This window comes from Syngnathus leptorhynchus, chromosome 2 (assembly GCF_054491065.1).
Source record: "Syngnathus leptorhynchus isolate UIUO chromosome 2, UIUO_Slep, whole genome shotgun sequence".
Classification (NCBI taxonomy): Eukaryota; Metazoa; Chordata; class Actinopteri; order Syngnathiformes; family Syngnathidae; genus Syngnathus; species Syngnathus leptorhynchus.
This window is the reverse complement of record NC_141196.1, coordinates 2,019,717-2,039,547: the sequence shown is the minus strand read 5'-3', so window position 1 is coordinate 2,039,547 and position 19,831 is coordinate 2,019,717. Positions and strand designations below refer to the sequence as shown.

General features: G+C 43.0%; 2 protein-coding genes across 10 annotated transcripts in view; both read right to left on the bottom strand.

The window, feature by feature from the left end:
- nrxn2b (neurexin 2b) overlaps nt 1-7,210 on the bottom strand; it is a 242,527-nt gene extending 235,317 nt beyond the window's left edge. For 3 of the 5 annotated variants that reach the window (XM_085936342.1, XM_085936378.1, XM_085936369.1), the window contains exons 1-3: nt 6,899-7,210; nt 6,616-6,679; nt 6,218-6,306 (exon numbers count right to left, since the gene is read on the bottom strand). The gene's annotated coding sequence lies outside the window, so the exon portion shown is untranslated. Of the gene's footprint in view, nt 1-6,217; nt 6,307-6,615; nt 6,859-6,898 lie in introns of those variants that run through there. The other 2 variants (XM_085936351.1, XM_085936360.1) reach the window with 2 other exon arrangements.
- A 432-nt stretch (nt 7,211-7,642) lies between these two features.
- On the bottom strand, nt 7,643-19,726 carry LOC147060046 (RAS guanyl-releasing protein 2). 5 transcript variants are annotated; one of them, XM_085906213.1, is made up of 18 exons: nt 19,580-19,726; nt 18,589-18,880; nt 15,673-15,774; nt 15,172-15,274; nt 15,049-15,105; nt 14,843-14,974; nt 14,531-14,681; nt 14,266-14,439; nt 12,621-12,737; nt 12,279-12,560; nt 12,144-12,218; nt 11,958-12,077; nt 11,771-11,886; nt 11,560-11,701; nt 10,207-10,243; nt 9,387-9,545; nt 8,876-8,937; nt 7,643-8,273 (listed from the first exon to the last, which is right to left on the bottom strand). In XM_085906213.1, exons 3-17 carry the CDS (start codon nt 15,740-15,742, stop codon nt 8,879-8,881), a joined length of 1,794 nt encoding a protein of 597 aa, XP_085762339.1. In that variant the 5' UTR covers nt 15,743-15,774; nt 18,589-18,880; nt 19,580-19,726; the 3' UTR covers nt 7,643-8,273; nt 8,876-8,878. The 5 variants fall into 5 exon arrangements, with proteins under 5 accessions (XP_085762339.1, XP_085762336.1, XP_085762338.1 ...); XM_085906210.1 differs by having other exon boundaries at nt 7,644-8,273; nt 11,958-12,080; XM_085906212.1 differs by having other exon boundaries at nt 7,644-8,273; nt 11,958-12,080; nt 18,589-18,995; nt 19,580-19,643.
- Nucleotides 19,727-19,831: the final 105 nt, after the last annotated feature.

Here is a 19,831-nt window from a genome sequence, read left to right as displayed (position 1 = left end):
CGCCCGGCGGCTCATTTGGAACGATCGAACGACTGTGACGATAGCGATGATAATAATAATAATAATAATAAAAAAATAAATAAAAAAAAGAACAGTAGCTTAACAAGCCCCGCAGATGCAGTGTCTCATTTGCGCCCGTGCTCCGTCTCACTTTGCCGCTTGGGACTTGGTCAGCTACTTAAAATGCCATCATTATCGCCTTCTCTGCGATTTTATTAAGCACAAACAAATCACACAAATGAGACAGTGACAGAGGTATTCATCTTAAAATATGTTTTTTTTTTTTTTTTTTTTACAAATCTGAAGTGAACCGTTGTGCGCAGTGTTGGTCGGGGGCTGATGGCAGCTGACAGAAGCATGGAGGTCAGCGTCAGACAGAAAGAGCTCCTCTCCTCTGCTTATCTCACTTTTCCCCTCTCTGATAGCAAATCATAGTCCTTTCCTCAACTCAAGCGAAAGGAGGGGCGGGGTGGGGGGGGGGGGGGGGAAGCCCGAAAGCTGAAAGCTGTCTTCATTCGCTACACACGTTTTCTCTCTCTCGTCTGACTCGGGGGCGGGGGGGGCGGTTGCGCTGGCCTTTAGAAAGGCAAACTTGTAATCTGATAATTAACAATCTGCTAAATTTCTCAATGGGAAAACAGTCACGAGAAATGTCTGCCTCGTGCCCGTGAGTCGGATGACCTTTTGCCGAGGCTCGCGATGGCAGGCGAGGCGACTCACTTAGAAGCATTTAATTAGCTCCGCTCACGGCTGTGTGTGCTGCCGACGAGCGGCGGCGGGAGATGCGGCGAGGAGATAAGCGGCGAGAGGAGGAGGAGGAGAGCAATCGTTGAAAAGTCTACAGTCAATCACTCAAACTCCCTCCCTGCAAAACTGGAATCATTGGAAAGCGACAAATGAGAACGGCTTATCGCCATAGTAACCAACCGTCCTCATTAACAGTTTCCGAAATGCATGTAGATATATACGCAAATATAAATAGACCTATATATCGATATAGAATGTATAGATATCTTTATATAAATATGTCTATATACACACACACACACACACACACACACACACACACACACACACACACACACAAAATAAAATCTACATTGGTATTCTGACTCCCATATCACACACCAAGCCAAGCCCCGCCTTTTGAAGCCACACACATTGAAAGTGACAGATTCTACAGTGTCGAAAATAACGATGGCAGCTACAGTTGGACAAATATAAACACTTCACATTGCTAACTTTATATTATGCAAAATATATTTGGTGAAACATTTTTGGATGAAAAATATTTGATAGGCCCACCCCCAAATGTTTGAGTATAAGAAAGGTCATAGGGGAAGGTCATAAAGATTTAGAATGTATATAAATAACAAAATGTTTGCTACTATATAAATTCTCATTTGTCGGAAATCACGCACAATAAATGGCAATCGACTTCATACTAATAAATGGTTGAAAGGTTTAATTGGATAATAAATAAATTAATTAATAAAAAAAATGATCAAATAATGTTTGCTACTTTGTAAATTTGCATTTATCGCAAATCACGCACAATAAATGACAATCGACTTCATACTAAGAAATGGTTGAAAGGTTCAATTGGATCTGCACTATGTTCTTTATTTGCACTGAAACGACAACAGGCTCATTGAACTTGAAGCGTCATTTCTCAACAAATCATAAAAAAAAGGGCCAAAAGAATCAGCCGTGTCAACGAAGCCTCATTAAATTGCCACATTTGTGACGGACAAGCGGCGAAAGTTACGTCGGGTCGACGGCGGCATTTGTATGCAAATTTGCGTTTAAGCGCGTCTGCCCTTGTGGGGAAGGTTTAATGAAGGAAGCAAGCTCAGGCAGTAGGTGACATTCAGCCACTGCCTAACCTCGGCGGATAGCTTCCCTGACGCCATTTGCGAATGTTAATTGCTTTTCAGACTCCTCGCTCTCCACCCTTGCCCGAGCGGCGGCAAACAAGACCATCCCGTCGCCGAAATATTGCAGATGTTGTGCGACAGGCGATTGCGGGGGATTTAAAAACTGTACAGGTATTCAATTTACTCAAGTGTGGCTGGTTTGAAAAGAAAGAAAAAAAAAAAAAAAAAAAAGCCAAATGATGTCTCGTCTGCCCATTTACCTTCTTTAGAGTCTCCTGGAGGGAAGAGCGCTGCCAGATTAGCATACCCAATTGGAGAGAAAGCTAATCCGTCCAAATATAATTTAGCAAGAGGGGATCCGGCGTGAAAGGCGACAACCTTGCCTTGCGTGAATTTGGATGAGGTGAGCTGAATGAAGGAACGTCTGCGATAGACATCTCTTCTATTTCGGGCAGCCGCTTTGAATTGAGCTAATCCGACAAAGTGTGCAAATGAAAACCTTGTCGCTTATGAGAAATCTTAAATATTAAAAAAAAAAAAACCAGATATAAAACGTTTTGATTCGGCCGTGGAAGGAAATTTGCCCGGATCAAAGAGATTAGCAGCAAGAAATTCGGATTATGTCTGACTTTCATGCTCAGTCACTCTTTCCCTCCACATCACGATGTTAAGAACTTACAGTTTCGCACGCAACCGTTTGCGGGGGGGAGGTGGGGGGGCAGATAAGATTTTGTCAAATCTACCAAAATTCCCTTTTGTTTCTCGGGCCTATTAGAAGGATTCCCATTTGCAAAACGAAACGCTTCAGAGGGCCTCGACTTAGACGAGCGATTACGGCTCCGCGCGTTTGGCGGCGATAGGATCTCGCGACCCTCGTGATTGGCCGGAGGTGGCGATAAACCATTTATGACTGTTGTGAATGCGTGTTAATGCAAGAGGCCATTTAGCGGCGGAATGATGTTTAATGGCCTTTGCTAAGTGGACAACATTGCTTGGTCGCCTTCACGGCTATCAGCTGTTACAGCTAACACCCCCTTTCTCGGCTTTTATTAGGCTTCGCAAGGCACTCTCTCGGCCACCGGCGAGCAAAAGCCATATAAATGCTAACAAAAGACCATTGATTTTGTTTTCCTCGGCGTGTGTGCGTGCGTGCGCGCGCTACATCAATCTCATTAACATGGTGTGCGCGGGGCAAATGCTGCCACCCAAATGGCCTCCTGTGCAAAATAAGGCAGAGTAGTGAACGCCAGTGTCCATGATATGCAATCATTCGAGCCTATTACAGTGCGAAAGCGAGACCCTCGTAAACAAAGCCAGGGGAGATGGGAAGAGCGCACTTTACAATGTTCGAAACAAACGACGCCACCGGTTGAGGTCGAGAAGCCTATTAAAAGAAGTTTCTTTCGGGAATGTTACCATCCCGTGTTGTTAGCCTAATAGCGTAATTGCTGAAGGGTTGTTGTTTTTGTTTTTTTTAATCATAAAACATAGGGGGATGGGATAATATGTTCAAAAACAAGTTGCCTCCATTTAGCATCTTGCTTACCTTTTATCTGTAAAGAAAAATAATGCATAAATTCATCAAAATATTTGTTGAAATAAATTATATTAAAAAAAAATAGCTGGAATGAAATTCAATGGATTTAAATTGTCATTGCACATGCACAGGTCGAGAGCAAACAAATTGATTTAACTGTTACATGTTCAAGAGAAATCAAAACAATGACCAGAGCAGAAGATAGGACATGTTCAAAGATTTCTATACACATATGGCTTGGTAGCTATGGCAACCAAACTAGAAAGGATGTTAATCAATCCGTCCAAAAAGACTTTTTTTTTTACAACCCAGACTGAGTGATTGCCCACATATCTGCTGATCCCATCCAGCTATCCATCCTCATTAGGCAACCTTATCGCCGTTGTTCCACTGCCACGTGCGGCCATGATCAATTCACTTATCCAGGACTTGATCAATCTTGCCCTACCTTTTATGTGTGTGTGGTTTTTTTTTTTTTTTACATCATCTATTTGGCCACATTGTCTGGCCATTATTCAGGAAGGTTTTGACTGAAGAAACAAATGCCACGGAGACAGCTAGCGAGCGCTACCGCTAGCAATCGCCAGCTTCAGAGCACTAAGCGGACATTACAGTCCGTGGAGCTATGAAAGATAAACAGAACACCTTAAATGCCAACTCCTAAAACCAAAATCCTTTTTTTGGGTTGAAAAAGGAGAAAGTCTGAAAAAGTTTCCGACTAGGAATTAACATGCTATGTGCCACTAAGTTGCTAAGCTACTTTGAAGCGATAATTAGCATTTTGATGAGGGCTACTCAAGTGGATACACCTTTTGTAGCCTCTCGGCTGCCACGCTTGTCATGAAGAAAGTGAGGGAGGAAGACAAGGGAGGTTTTATTTATTAATAGTCAAGCTCCCCAAAGCTCTGTAAAACATCTTGTTGAGCTCCCCGCGGTAGGCGCTGCGCTTCAAAGCAATTAAAAGCAAGGCTGCCAGCATAGGGAGGCGGCTGGTAAAAAAGACGCGAGACCTGCGGACCGATCTCGCTTTATTAAGGTCCCGAGAAAGCCTGAGGATACGTATCTCGGGAGGCTTTAAGAGTAAATGTCCAGACTGGCGAGGTGCGGAGAAGAGAAGACACTTTCTCTGTCAGGATTGTTACGTTTGAACGAGCTCCGAGTCACATAAAGCCCATTTCTTTCTTTCTTTGGTAGTAAGTTTCAGGTCATTGTCCATCTGCACTGTGAAGTGCCACCTGAAGAGTCCTGAAGCATTTGGCTGAATATGAACAGATAACAGTGTTTGGTCCCGGGGCGCTTGTACGTGTGTCACCCTGGTGACTTGGGCCGCCTGGCGTCTTATCTTAAGCAAACAGTCTTCAAGTTGGGTTTTTAAAATTGGACAGTGATTTTAAATAGGAGCGGTAAATTAATTAATCGAATTTTTTAGCATTTTATCAGCTGCCTAAAGTAAAGCTTGTCCTTTTGTAGCAGCACTTGGAAATTGTAACGCGCGTGTTTGTTACATCTCGGCTGGATTGCTAAATGTATTTTAATTTGGAGTAAGCCGATCTTCCTTCAAATGTCTCCAGTTTGTCCAAAATGTTTTGGCTTACACAACTAATTCTGGACTCCTTGCACATTTTATTTGTCTTGGTATGGGCTCGCACCTTCCCGGTGTCTCAGCTCCTAACACTTAATACAACTTTATTTAGCACATTTCAAAAGCCAAAACCCCAAAGTCCTCCTCTGACCACAACCATGTGAGCATCTATCAACAGTTTGTTTCATCCAAGTAGGTTCTGTTTTCCATTTTTCTTTTCTTTCCCCGCCACGCATCATATGTGATTATGTTTGATCGGGGAAGAGGAAAAGGCCCGTTCGGATAACTCCTGAGTGTGCCCGCCTTGAAATTGAGCCATTACGAGGCATCTCTTAGTTTCGCTGCTCGTCTGTGGCTGCCTCTGTCGAGGTGGGTTATGCAGATGAAGGCAGAAATCTTCTTCTGGGTTTGTGAGGCTTTTGTACGTGACGACGTAAAAGCGACCCAAATCTCTAACGTGGGCAATGTGGCTTTAAGCATGTGCGTCATCTGCTTATCCTCACAGGTCTTGTGTGAACGACTTTGTCAAGTTTGAAATTGAGCAAGAGATGAAGGTCAGTTGGACACAAAAGCAGCAAAAAAAAGAAAAATTCCATTGTACAGTATAGAAAGCAAATATGAATGCAATTCGTGCAGCATGTTTGATTTCATAGACAAGTTATTTTCATCTGCATTGTGATGTGACTGAACACATACTGGTCCTCTTCCAGTGACTGGCACGGCTCAACATTGCCACCATGTGGTCACTCTTAGTCACAACCGCCAAGATGCACCTAGATATTTAGTCAGGGGTCAAAAGGCCAAGGCTCTCCTTTTAAAACATTTGATTCGTTTGAGTGCTTAAAGTGTGCCAATTGTAACAAGTAATTTTATCATGTTATTGTATTAAGATGTAATGCAAATAGATTGCAACAGAAACATTGGGTTTGATGACAGTAAATAAAGATAAGAACTTCATAGCCGATTCAGTTTGAGTGGAAATATATTGCAAAGTGGTGGGGAAAGACCAAAAGAAAATAACTGGTTCAACAGATTCATGGACACAACCACAGTCAACAATACAAATCAAGCAAATCTCTTGGCTATTCTCCTCAACCGAGGGTTCTTGGGTCGAGATGTCATAAGAATATAACTACAGAATAAAAATCACGCCTCACGTAGCTGAGGACTTAATTTTCATAATAAATAGTACTTGCTTGATTAAAGTTTAAAAGAGCCTACCAGACTATGGGCTGCAGTTAAAATGTTGACAGAGAAGGGCATCCTTAGGCTACTTGCCTTCATTGGAGTCTCCAAATAGGACATCTGGCCTGCACGGACCAAAAGACAGCATCATAAATCAATTTTAAGCCAAAGATAACAAGATGCTAACAATAAGCTAGCACAATTCTTACTTAACCTTCAGATGTTCCATTTCAAAGCACAAAGTCATGTTTTGGATACACATAACATGCTATCCATAAGCAATTTAGTATAATTGAGATAAGAAAAGACAACGAGATTATTTTGTCATAAAGGGAAATTAAATACATATAGAAATCAAGTCAACAATATCCTGGGAATACACATAATCGTTAGCATAAGTTAGCATTGTGACTAACGAGTGTTAGGAAACTCACCAGTTCATTGGAATTAGAATTTGCATAAATAAAATAGGTCTCCAGCACAAAAAACAGACCGGTTCTAAAAGGTAAAAAAAAATAAAAATTAAAAAAAAAAGTTTCAGTAGAAGCAGGCATTATTGTGAGAATAGTCACAATATTTGCAACAAAGTTCTTGAACTTCTTCCTACTCCTTTTCAAGCTGTCCTAATTGTTGTTAAATTATTTACGACTTGCTTGGGGCATTTTGTTATTGTCCTGTTTTCTTTTACCTTTTATATTGTATATCTTAAAAACTCACCTGATGACGAGGTATCTTAGCTTCTGCCCCCAACCCAACACAGCTAATACATGTTACATGATGGCTAGCTGACAGGTGACAGCTAATTTAAATCACGTGTCATGCGTCAAGGTGCGTTCAGTTACTAGTAGGAGTGTGGGATAAATCAATATTATGGCCCAAAAAAATGACATGATCCACACCAACTTTAACATACATTTTCAATATGTGCAGCACATATAGACTTCTGGCAAATTTCCTTCTAATAGTCCACCTCCATCTGTTCAGCGGTCAAACGACACCTTTGCTTAAATGCATTTGCGCTATCAAATCTTTCCTCGCTATCAAGGTCTCAGCGAGCGGCAGCTAACAATTCTTTCTATCCCGCTGTCATCGGGACGTAATTAGTCGGCCCGCTGTTCAAATTTCACTTATTTCAAAAGCTTTTTTTTTTCTGGATCGATAATACGCTGCAGGCTGTGAACGGCTGTGACGCAAAGGAGGCGTTGATGCAGTTGAATGGCGGCGGGGGGAGGGAGGAGGATCGGAGGGTTTATCAATCGACCGGCTTAAAGGAGATATTGGGTGTTCTCATTGGAGATGGCCGCACGCTTAAGAGTGCAAAGGAGATCAATCAAAACGAATATTAGGTCGGACATGCCTCCGCTTGTGGGTCTTTATCATATTAACCCTTCACGGAGGTGAAAACGCCTTCATTGATTTTTACATGTACACATATATTTAGCGTGCGTAATTACAGGAAGAAAAAAAACTGTTATGATGACATCAGCGTTTCTTTTTATTCTTCTGCTCTAACAGGCAGTGGACAAATACCGTTGCACAGACAAAGGAGGTGAACACACACAAAAAAAAAAAACTTGAAGAATCTGAGTTCTTAATAGGCTGAGGTTGCAGTGGAAGATAAATGAACAGAAATAGCCATTACAAATATTCTTCATCAAGGCAGCAGCAGCAGCTTATGAAGCGATTCGCAGAGGAAAGAGCAGAGCAGATGTTCACAATATGGCGCTGGATGGTTGAAAGCGTCTGTGTGTGGAAACAAAACGCTTCTTTCACCCCCCCCCCCAGAGAAAATGGACGTGCAACAACAAACACGCAGCAAATACAATATGCATCAAAAAGTGTTGTCCGGTATTTTTTTTTGTTTGTTTCTGCAAACACGGGGATGTTGAGGGACACGTGACACAAATCTAACTTGGTTGAGCCCCCGCACCGACAGTTTGCACTTGTCATTGACATGTCAATGGAGGCCAATGAAGGTGGTGTTGCAAGTGTTGCAGTAGCGGTAAGCCACCACTGGGTGGGAGCAGTGAGTTCTGTCCTGTGACTTCTCTGAGCTGTTTCGTCAGCTGAAAACGTGCAAACTTCAAGATTCCTGCAAAGTAATGACACAAACATTAAGATCAGGAAAATACTATTGAAGATTGTTTTCAGTTGTTATTGTTTTTAAAAAAAAAATGCAATATGTGGTTATAAAACGGTGTCGTTTTGGAATGTTGGAAATCATTCTCGAGGCGACTTGAAAGAGTTGAACATTTTTAATTTGCACTTGTAATGATGAATGTGTTATGGTGAACGTATCATTGGGATTTAATGTGGATTTTATATATTTTTTTGTTTCTTGTACATTTCTTGTACATACATTTTTGTAACGAGAAAAATAATAGCCCGCTTTTTTTCATTTTTGGAATATGTTAAAGTCGGAATGATGAGAATCAGTCAATAAATATAAAGAAGCAAGTCAAACAAGTTAGGAGGATAAGATATAATAAATGGTGTATTATTCCATATATGCTTGCAGCATTCACACACTAAAATAAATAGAAGAACACACACCGCAGTGTTCTTTCTAAAGGGGCGTGGCCTCCTGAGTGACATCAAGACCGTGAGACGACTTCAGTGTTCTGTGTGCTGATTCTGTCCGTCTGTGTTTGACAATTTATCACATTCCGTCCATCGAGGGTGACGTGGTCTCACCTGTTATAGGTGAACATCAAAAATGCCTTCTTCCACCGCCTCTAAATCCTCCTCGGCAATCGCTGGGCATGAAACAAAGAAGACAGATCATAAAGACGAGGTTGAGTGCTTTATCAAATTGAGAAGAAAAAAAAAAAAGAAAGGCAGTGCATTGTGGGCCTTTTTATGTGTTTATCTTGTCACTTTGTAGCGGTGGCCCGGCAGCGGCGCTTAACCCACCGACATAAAAGCCGCCAGCTGGCACGGCATGCCAGAGACTTTGGCTGGCGTCTGATGGAAAAAAAAAAAAAAAAAACACACACATTGTGTGTCGGTGGCATCGCCGCAGTGAGCCAATTACATTTCCATTGCAAATGAAGCTCCATTGTGTTTAGGACTAGATCTTGCAAAGGCAACATATGCTGAGAGGGAGACTGAAGTGCTGTTGAAATCAGAGGGCAGTCCGGACGTAGATGAATTTTACTTTAACTTTTGTAAGGGTGACTGCTCCAGGTTGCGGTGGAAGTCTTACCGGTGTTCTGGAGGTTCGGTGGAGGGTTGGCAGGTGGCGGGAAGCTGTAAGATCTGGCCTGAAGAGCGGGCGGCGTCTCGTGGCTGATGCTCTTGGTTCTTTTGCGGCACTCGACGGCCAGACGGCTACGACAGGCCTTGTGGCAGTTGACCCCGCAGGCTGAGTCCGTGGAGGGAAGGGACGGCGGCAGGGAGAGGTTGCGCAAGAGGAGCGTCGGGCGGGCCGTCGGGAGGAGAGGCAGGGAGAGGCGATGGCGACGAGTCCAGGGGAGGGGTAGAGAGAGAGGGTCAGACACAGGGACGGGTGCCGACGGCAGGAAGTTACTCCGACACATGCAGACACAGGAGCAGGCACACAAACATACGGCCAGGCCCACCGGACCCGACAACAACTCCGCAAACGACGGGGAGGCTGAACCACGGACATTTGGGGATGGACATTTGGACGTGTCCATCATGTGTTACATGGAAAGCATTATGTTCCTGACATGTTGAACAAGTGATTCATTTCAGTGATGTCTCTGTAGAGGGCGCTAGAGAGCTCTGCGTGGTAAAATTGTTCTTGGTGGTCGTGATGGTAAAATGAAGCTTCATGAACCAGTTCTATTTTTTTTTTTACTCCTCTAGATGGCGCACCCAGTTCAACATTGGGCTAAAAGGACAATGACTTCTCAAACCCCTTTATTTAAAACAACTGCGCCATCTAGAGGATTAAAGATATATAGCAACTGGTCCATGAAGCAGATTTGAAGCTTCCTTTTACCATCACAACTTGGTGTTTCCGCTTAACTTGTTTGTGTATATTTCTTTGTCAATCTTACCTTTACACTTGTAGCCCTGCTTGTAGAAGCCCCATATCTTCAAAGAAGAAGAATATAGTTCAAAACATGTCTCAAAGCCGAGTAATAGGATCATAACACAGACAGAAGAGTTCTTCTTAGTTTTGAGGTTAGGGACGCCTTCTTGATATTCTGAATTAATGCAGCACGGTAAAACATAAGCACGGGTTGAAGCCGAACATGAAAAAGGAGCTCGGTGGGACGGTCGGAGGCGGACCACATCAAGAGGGATGCCGTAGGGGAGGGGGGGAGAGGAACGGCAGGGGGAACAATGACATAAAAGCAAGATCACACGAGGGCCCTGGAACATCTGAGGAGGCAGAAAATATCCTGACCTCTTCATACACTTTGACAACACACACACACACTAAACACACACAGTAGGCAACAAAGCGAGGACGGGTTAGCTTTGACCTTTAGCATCCGTGCACACCAACTTTTATTTTTTCCTCATTCATTTTCCGTTGTAAAGAAATGGTTTCGCTTCATTTCTGTCTGTTGCCTTTTGCAGATCAATGATAAGATGTTCTCCTCAACTGCTTACGGCCAGCAAAGTGAAAATGATGTGTCATAATTGTCATTGTTTGGTCGAAAGGAAAGCGGGGCAGAGGAGGATGCGTCGCTGACGGGTACTTGAGTCCTTATCTGGCTCGGCTTCTGTTTGGAGAAGCGCTGTCTCCTGCCAAATCCAAAACATGCCCTTTTGGAATACAATGCTCTTGTTAGAGCCCACTCACTTGCACAGCAAATGTCAAGGGCCACAAGTACGTCATCTTGCATTCAATTATTTATCATTATTATTGTTGTTATTTATTTCTTACTTAATGTTTTTTTTATGCTATGCAATTTATCTTTTACTTTCATATATATATGGTTTATTTATTCTTATTTATTTATTTATTTGTTTATTTATTTATTTATTTATTACTCTCATCTTTGCTTATTGTGTGCCATTCCACATAATTGCAAAAAGGACAAGCTACTGCACTTAATAAAAAAATAATAATTGACCTGCAATTCTTTTATTTACGGCTTATTTATTATGATTGTTACTCATTTCTTACTTACTTTTCTTATCTATGTTGTGCAATTTATTTATTACTCTCTTCTTTGTTTGTTATTTATGCGCAACGTTTTCTTTTGTGCTATTTTTGTGGGAACGACTTGACCCAGAATTTCCTGAGGGAGCAATCTAAAGGGGTGAATTGTTGAAGTTAGATGGAAGTTGACTCCAAGTCTAATTGGCCCTGAGCTAAGATGGCTGCCTTTTGGAAATCAATTTGAAAGCAGAGGTGTCAGTGAGTCATTTGGAATCAAGAAAAAAAAAAAACTTACAAAACCGGCGCAGTGCTCGCAGAAGGTGGGCTTGACGTAGGTGGCCTCGGCGAAGGTGTGGATGAAGCCCATCTTGCAGTTGAGGAGCGAGCTGGCCCTCATGAAGTAGTCGATCATCTCCTCTCGGCTGATTTTGCCATCTCTGCGGATGGAGGCAGCGCTCGGATTAGCGCAACTCGCTAATGTCAGGGAACCGACCAACGGCGCTCACTGGTTCTTATCCAGATCTCCAAATTTGCTGAGGTAGGGGAAATTGTTCCTGATGGCTTCAAACTCATCTCTGGATATGTGTCCGTCGCCGTCCGCGTCAAAGTTCTTGAAGACGGACTGCGCGGGGCGTGAAGGTTGGAGATGATTGAGCGAGCGATGAAGAGAAGTTATCCGATATTTCCGATTACCTCGACCATCTTCTCGATGTGCTTCTTGATGACCGTCGGGTCGGCGTTCGGCTTGACTGACACAGCCAACTCATCCATCAATGTGGACTTTGGTTCAGGAGCTGGAGCGGGGTTGGAGTTCTGCTGCAATCGCAAACATCCGTGTGACTAACTTTAACTTCTAGACCTCAAACTACCGTTGCTTACCGCTAACTTGCGAGGTTCCCTCTGCAACGACATTTGGTAAATCTCTTCCTCTGTGTGGTACTGGTCTAGAGACACCTGGGATCACGTGTGCTTGTCAGAAGGCAAGATGGCGGCTTTGCATCTCCGACAACCCACCGTCAACAGGTTGAGTAGATCCGTGTTGGCGTCAACGTTGGGCGGCGTGTTCTGAATGGTGGCCAGTTCTTGCAGGATGACGTAGAGCTGTTGAGTTTTGGCAAGGTTGACCCGAGTCTTCTCCTTATCGGTCCAGTCCGGCAGCGCCACGTGTACGGCGATCAGATCCTTCAAGTGAACGCCCAGGATGGGAAATCGGAAGCCGGAGCTTTCCGAGAAGCGTTTGCGGTATTGGCTGTAGTTGCCGCATGACGTCACCAGCTCAATGAGACCGTTGAAAACCTGAAAAGGATCATCTGTATAACCCCATCAGAACCCGCGGCGAATTTCAGCCAGACGTACCTTGTTGGTTTCGGCGCTGACGTGCGCCTGCGTGTCTTTGAGGCGTGAAATTGAGCTGTTGCTCAGGCCGCCTACCACCGCCATTAACGTGTTGAAGTTCTGCAGCTGCAGGAGTTTCTGTTGACGAGAAAAAGTCCACATTGTTGCTTCTCCAATACGAGGTTGTACGGAAGAGGATTAGGGTCAGTGAAGGTAAAAAAAAACAAAAAACGAGGGGTGACAGGATTCTGACCTTATTTCTCAGAATTCCGACTTTAAAGTCAGAACTCTGGGAATAAAGTCAGAATTCTGACTTTAAAGTCAGAAATTGGGAATTCTGACTTTAAAGTCAGAATTCTGAGTTTATTATCAAAATTCCGATTTTAAAGTCAGAATTCCGAGCATAAAGTCAGAATTCTGACTTTAAAGTCAGAAAGTGGGATCAGAATTCTGACTTTATTCTCAGAATTCTGACTTTAAAGTCAGAATCCTGTCACCCTTCGTTTTTTTTTTTTCTTCACTTGCCCTAATCCTCTTCCGTAAAGGTTCAAAGGGGACAAAAAAAAAAAGGTTCGGCCTAGTTTGTGCATTAATGGAGCGGCATCAAAGTCGTAACGGGTTGTGAATGGCTCGCCGCGGGGGCCCGTGATGCCCTTCAGCCTGCAAAATCAATCTGTTAGCAGCTGTGTGGGAGGTCCGCCCCACCCGAGAGAGGACCAACAGACAGAGCGGAAGGCTCTCCCGTCGTTTACCGAGCACCTTATCAAACACGGACTCAACAAGATTCCGTTTTAGTCAGATTGCATTGGCCTTTGTGCCTGCTCCTGCTCGGAGTGCGTTATATGCAACCAGACAATTGCAGCCTGAGGGAAAGCTGAGAGAAATGTTCAGGCTCTCATTTCCCCTTTGTGCTCCCTCCTGCTCAAATGAAATCAACTCCAAACTCATTTTTGTCCCAGCGTGTGTTCCACCAAACCCACTTTATAGGCCATTGATTGTCAATCGGGGGTTCGTGGCCCTCTAGGGGTCCGTAGCGGTATTGCAGGTGGTCTGTGAAATTGGAAATGTTAAATAATTGTTTCTTAAAAAAAGAAAAAAAAGAAAAAGGGAGATAATTGTTTTTGAAAAAATTCAAAAAATATTAAAATTTTCAATAAAATTGATTTATTATCAACCATTATCTATTATTATCGACTTGATTAATTTCCCAGCTAATTTTGTGAATCATTTATTTACCCATCCAAATGACATCAAATGTAGCTGATATTCCCAAAATAGACAAGACTGCCTGTTATAGGTCTATCCTCCTTCGCTGCATAATAAAATAATATTCGGCCAAAGCACTGGTCCCCGAGTTGCTTCTTGGTCATAATGGTCTTGGTCCCTTGGAAAAATACGAGTTGAAAACCTCTTTAAACTGGAAGGCTTTTAACAACATTCTTAGCGTCAGATGAAGAGGAAGACATACGAGCAGATAGCGAAAACAGAATGACGAGACCTAAGGAAACGATAGCATCAGCCGGAGCCGTATCAACGACAGCAAAGCGAAGAGCTGAAAGGATGACGAGGTTCCGTCCAATCAGGAGCACCGTATAAGGAGATAGGACTAAGATGATTTAGGACACGCGTACAAAAGGAGCTCGGGGGGAAAAATAAAAAGACGGACCTGTGCAACTCTGATAAAGTGCGAGATGACCGAGGCTCTCTGAGGCGCCGTGGGCTTGCTTAGGACCATGAGCTGGATCCACTGGGAGACGCTGTTGAAAAGCGTGATGAAACGTTCCAGCACGGGGTTGTCCACCGTGCAGCCGTGCATCACGAAGCTGTGGTAATCCTGAAACTAAAAAAAAAAAAAAAACACCCGCGAATGAGATCAAACCGAGGGCTATTGCGCAATCCCACCTCATGACGACGGGCCCTGCTCAGCTGACCAGAATCTTGCAGAAGGACTTGTACTCCAAGTAGGTCAAGTGCTCGGCTAGTTCACAGGAGTCGAGGTGGTCGAAGAGCAAGGACATTTTCCTCTTTTTGGACACGGACGGGACGCGCTGGGTCACCTGACGTTTCCATTCGTAAGACGGCCTGAGGGCAAGCACAAGGATTTCATCTTACCTGCCGTTTTACGCTCCAAGTTCCTTCGTGAAGACCATTAAAGGGCCGCGGCAAATATTTTACGAGCTTTTACGAGCCAAGAACGATAAAAGAAAAGCAGACAGACGGATGTGGAACATTTTGTGCCTTACACGCTCTCGATGTCAATGAGCTGGCTGTGGCGCTCGTTGCCCTCTGTGCTCAGGAGGTCTTTGAAGTCCTTCATCTGCTCGGTCAACTCCGGGTTCAGATTGAACTCGGCGGGAAATTCAGAGATCCAATACCTGTGGAGCGTAAACGCCGTGCTACTCTTTTTTGCAAAGACTCCCATCGGGGCAAAGGAGAAATTGTTTCTCACTTGACAAGATGGCAAATTTTGCTTCGGCGCTCTGCTGTGCAGCCTTCTTCTTGAGATCTGGCAAAAGAGTCAAGGGGGAAAACCTGCCATGCTTCAAGCTTGCTGGATATTTTCATAGGATACTTATGCACCAACTTGCCGGCCATGTCAGTCGACGGGATGTACCAAGGGTGCATCATGAGGAACATACGCACCAGCGAAGGGTCCCCCAACACCCCCTTCTCATCTAAAACAAAAATGAACGGAAGGTTTTTGCATGTTCACACCATTTTTTTTTTTTATTAAATAAAAAAATAAAATACATTTAAAATAAATAATAAAGCATGAATGATAATGAAAAAAGAAAGTCAATTAAAATTAAATAAAATACATAAATAATATACATAATAAATAAATAAATAAATACATAAATAAATAAATAGACCGATTTAAATGGCTGAAATGACCAACCAAAGGCTTGGGTGCCCGCCTCCACCAGGTACAAACAAACAAACAAACAAACAAACAAATAAATAAATAAATAAATAAATAAATAAATGATGAATGAATGAATGATAACTAACCAAATAAATAAATAAATAAATAAATAAATAAATAAATAAATAAATAGCTGAAATGACAAACCAAAGGCTCGGATGCATGCCTCCACCAGGTCGTCCACGGTGGTCGACTGCTCAGTTGTGGCGGGCTCCATAACCGCCGCCCCTCCCTCCTTTGAGTGTCACACTATACACACAAAACAAAGTTAAATGGCTTCACTTTCTGACCACTCTCACAATATGAATTTGCGGTTCGTTGGGAAAAAATGATAATCGCCAAGCTCCGAGGACAGGAAACCACAAGCTATTATCTTATACACACGAGAATCGGAGAAGCCAAGGATGTCAAACTCATTTTTTTTGCAGGCCACATTGTAGTTATAGCTTCTTTCAGAGGGCCCATTATAAATGTATGAGCACCTCATATTATATCCAATAAAATACCAGCCCTTGCGGTATGAGTGTCCGCCTCGAGACTGGGAGGTCGTGGGTTCGATACCCGGCCGATCATACCAAAGACCATAAAAAAAATGGAACCCGATGTAATGTCACACGAATTTGATGCACGATTTGTCTTGGCGGGCCACATAAAATGATGTGGCGGGCCGTATCTGGCCCCCGGGCCTTGAGTTTGACACCTGTGATATAAGCGAACGAGCTCGATGCGACGGTATATATTGGCGGCACAGGTACGCTCGTCTGTGGAAACCGTGGCAACCGCGGTGTCAATCCTGAAGATGCCCCCCCCCCCCACCCGTTGTCTAGCCATGTGTGGCGCAATAAAGCCTTCCACTGTGGCATCTTTGCTGCAGAGCAGTGGGAGGACACACTCAATTACAGGCTTCAGCGGCTCCCGAACGCACGCACACACACACACACACACACACACACACACGTGCACGCCTCTGCGGGCAAATGGCTAAAAGGAGACAATCAACTCATATTCCCCATACACCGACAAATGAATGCACAGATGGTATCTTTTTTTTTTCAAATCAATGGCGCACAGGTTTGATCGGTAGATTAGAATTGTCACCATTTCTTTTTTTCCTGAGAACAAACTGTCGCCAAGCTCCTTTTGCTCTTTGTGCAGCATTTGGCATCTTTGCCCTCACTTGCCGTCCTACAGGTCGCACGCACCGGGGGAGTTTTTTTTTTGTGTCTTGCACGGTTGCCTGGTGATGGCAAGTCAAGTCCTTCGATCCGGCAGATTATAGAGAGCGGTGGGATGGGGAGTAAAGGCATCTTGACATCTCCGCTCTGGCTGTGCGCCATCTGCGACCCGGCTGGAAAATGTCACTTCAGCTCTGGATTTTCTGCACCGCCCCGCTAAATACTACAAAATACTCATTTGATTTACGAAAGAGACCAACGAGTAACATGAGACAGATGGAAACGCGCCTCGGTTGATGACCCATAATGGGCTGATTTGAATTCCGCTACGTAAATACTTGATGTTCACGTGTGCGGCTATTGATTTGCCGCATATGTTGATCTTCTCGAAAGTGTTGGATGGCAGAGAGCTTCAGTATGTACCTGCTTCTAAAATAAAAGTCAGGCCTGGCCTGCTGAATGACATGAATGAAAAAACGGATAAAGCGCTATTAGAGTTATCAAAATGAACCGATGAATCGACAAGTCATCGATTATCCAATTAATTGACAACTAATTGAAGAATCAAGTTATCGTATAGAGCAGTTTTACTATAAAATTGTCCAAATCCTCTAATATTAGCTCAAAAGTAATGATTGATTGTTTTTTATTCATTCATGCAAAAAAAAAAAAAAGATTATCATTTGTGTTTAATCAAAAGAAAACATTTGCAAATATCTGCTTTTACTTTGGAAAACTACAACCATACCATTAGCCAGTTTTAAAAGTTTGGTGATTCAGCCCTCTCATTTATTTTTTATCATGAAACAATACAAATACAATTTGAAGTCAAATAAAACTGTATGCGTTATTCGATGAATCGACGGAATAATTGGCAAGAATAAGTTTGCGTTGTTTCGTCTGCTTTTTACAGCTCGCCTCTACCCAAACCAGCATCAAGCTCAAAACCTGCGAAGCCCGAGACGATGGGTTGCTAACAATGAGTGACTGTGTCAGGCTTTTGTTTTCCGCTTCCTGCTCAGACTTCTTTCCTTTGACTGTTTGCTCCACAACAAACACAGGAAAGGTGTTCCCTTGCGTCCGTGTGTGTGTGTGTGTGTGTGTGTGTGTGCGTAGGCGTGTGTGTGTGTTGACACGGGTAGTATGGATGCAATGTAAAAGACTTGCGTTCTCACTTCCTCTTTTTGATCACAACTTCCTTTGTGAAACTCTGCACTTGGAGTTGTGTAGAAGAACAAATGTGAAATGTGCACATACAGTATGTTTTTTTTGTTCAAGATTTTAGTCATTTTCTGCTTGCTCTGCAACGCTTCAGTCATAAAGGTCGCTTCCTGTTTCTGCTGGAATCCACAAATTGCACTCACAAACGTGAGAGGAAATGTTCACTGTTGCCTTTTTTTCTTTGACAGCCGTTAAGAGTTATGGATCCCGGGTGAATTGCAAAGCACGCTAGCCGTGGCTTTGCTCATCTAAATTTCTGTGTTTCCTCACCGTTTTATGCTTGGATAAGCTCTTGTTGTCATCACAGGAGGATAAATCTCAGAATGACGTGGAAAGTTGGGGGGGTTTTTTTGGGGGGGGGGGGGGGGGGCTGGGCATGCACAGCCAATTCTGTTTTATGTTTTGCTGTATCTAAAAAATAAAAAAATAAAAATTAAAAAAAAATGTTTTTTGAGCGGGAGGGCTTAAATGGTATTTTTTAAACTATAGTAAAATATATCATTTGTAGCAAATTTAGGAAATAAAAATATACAACCTAATATTTTTTTTAAACAGAAGTAAAATATATCATTTGCAGGAAATTTAATCAATAGAAATATAAAATATATAGTACATTATAAAACGTAATTCAAAGCGAGTTATGTTTGTTTCATTTAACCCAACCCACCTGTTAGCTCCTGTTATTGTTCTTCAAGCCTCAAAGCCATGCAAGAATTGCAAGCCTTTCACATCAGTGAGACTTTTCAGAGTTCACTCAACTTAGATTCATCACCTCATCCTCAAGTTCCATCTCGCTCATGCACTTTCTTTGTTCCACAGTGAGCAGTGCTGATAAACCAATTCCACAGCCGCTGCCCTTTTGAAGAATGAGAGGCAAAGCTCCCATAAGGTCAAAAAATGAGCTGATTGAGTCGTTTGCTCTGACTTGTCTCTGCTCTTCCCTCCTCCGCTTGTATTTTCTGGAATGAAGCAGCAACAATGGAGCCAATTAGGGCCCGAGTGCAATGCGGGCGCAGGTGGAGGCGGTAAGACGGAGGTGATGGTAATATCACGGGTAGTAATTGCACTGCAGCACTAGTCGGCAGGAACAAGAAAAAAAAAAGATGGCAGCGCTTCAGTTTTTGAATTTGATCATGACTATTTATGAATTTTGTTCATTCTCCCAAATAAGAGCGTCTTGTTCATAAAATGCACCCCTCCCCAAAAAATAGTCTTATGCTTTCTGCAGCTGCTAAGACTCTAAGACTAAAGATTAGCGCTTAAATCCCACTGCTCTGATGCGAGGAAACACATCGGTGAGCAAAGATGTTGCACCCAAACGTTTATAAAATCCCCTGCTGGGTCATCATCACAACTGCAGTCTTGCATGCAAGTGCTCCCGAATAAGTTACACACTTTCCATGCATTTTCAAGTCACTGTGACGTCCCGGCATTCCTCCATCCTCTCGAGTGTTTGTGTGGAATGTCGCCGTGTAGTTCTGTGCAGCAGTGGCAATACACTAATCGGGCTGCTGAGCGAGACTCGTGGAATATTCTGCTCGAATTCAACCCGCAATTTATTCCTACGATTACTAATGCGGCGGTTTCAAGTCGCTAGATTGTCGTTTACACCTAAAAGTCCATCTGGAAGTAAAAAAAAAAAAAAGATTTCCTCTTACCTTTAGAGGAGGATAGTTCCCATGCCCTTCGTGTGCAGCCGGAACATTGATACCAACTGTGGAGTGAGCAGGGACATTTGCTCCTCCCCAAAGAAAAAGAAAAAAAAAAGACGATCTTTTAGCAAAAGGCGCTTGAAATTTAACTTATCAAAAGTGCCTCCAGCCTGTGGCTAGAAATGGCCAAAGCAATATAAAACTCAAAAAAAATATATATATATATATTATATATTTTATATATATATATATGTATAT

Bases quoted from the DNA above. Each gene is read 5' to 3' on its own strand.
- LOC147060046 (XM_085906210.1), bottom strand. From the start codon at position 15,742: ATGGAGCCCGCCACAACTGAGCAGTCGACCACCGTGGACGACCTGGTG. The intron at 12,738-14,265 runs GTCCGTCTTTTT...TCTCGTCAACAG, and splicing joins ACTTTATCAGAGTTGCACAG to AAACTCCTGCAGCTGCAGAA. The intron at 12,081-12,143 runs GTAAGCAACGGT...TTGCGATTGCAG, and splicing joins GGGAACCTCGCAAGTTAGCG to CAGAACTCCAACCCCGCTCC.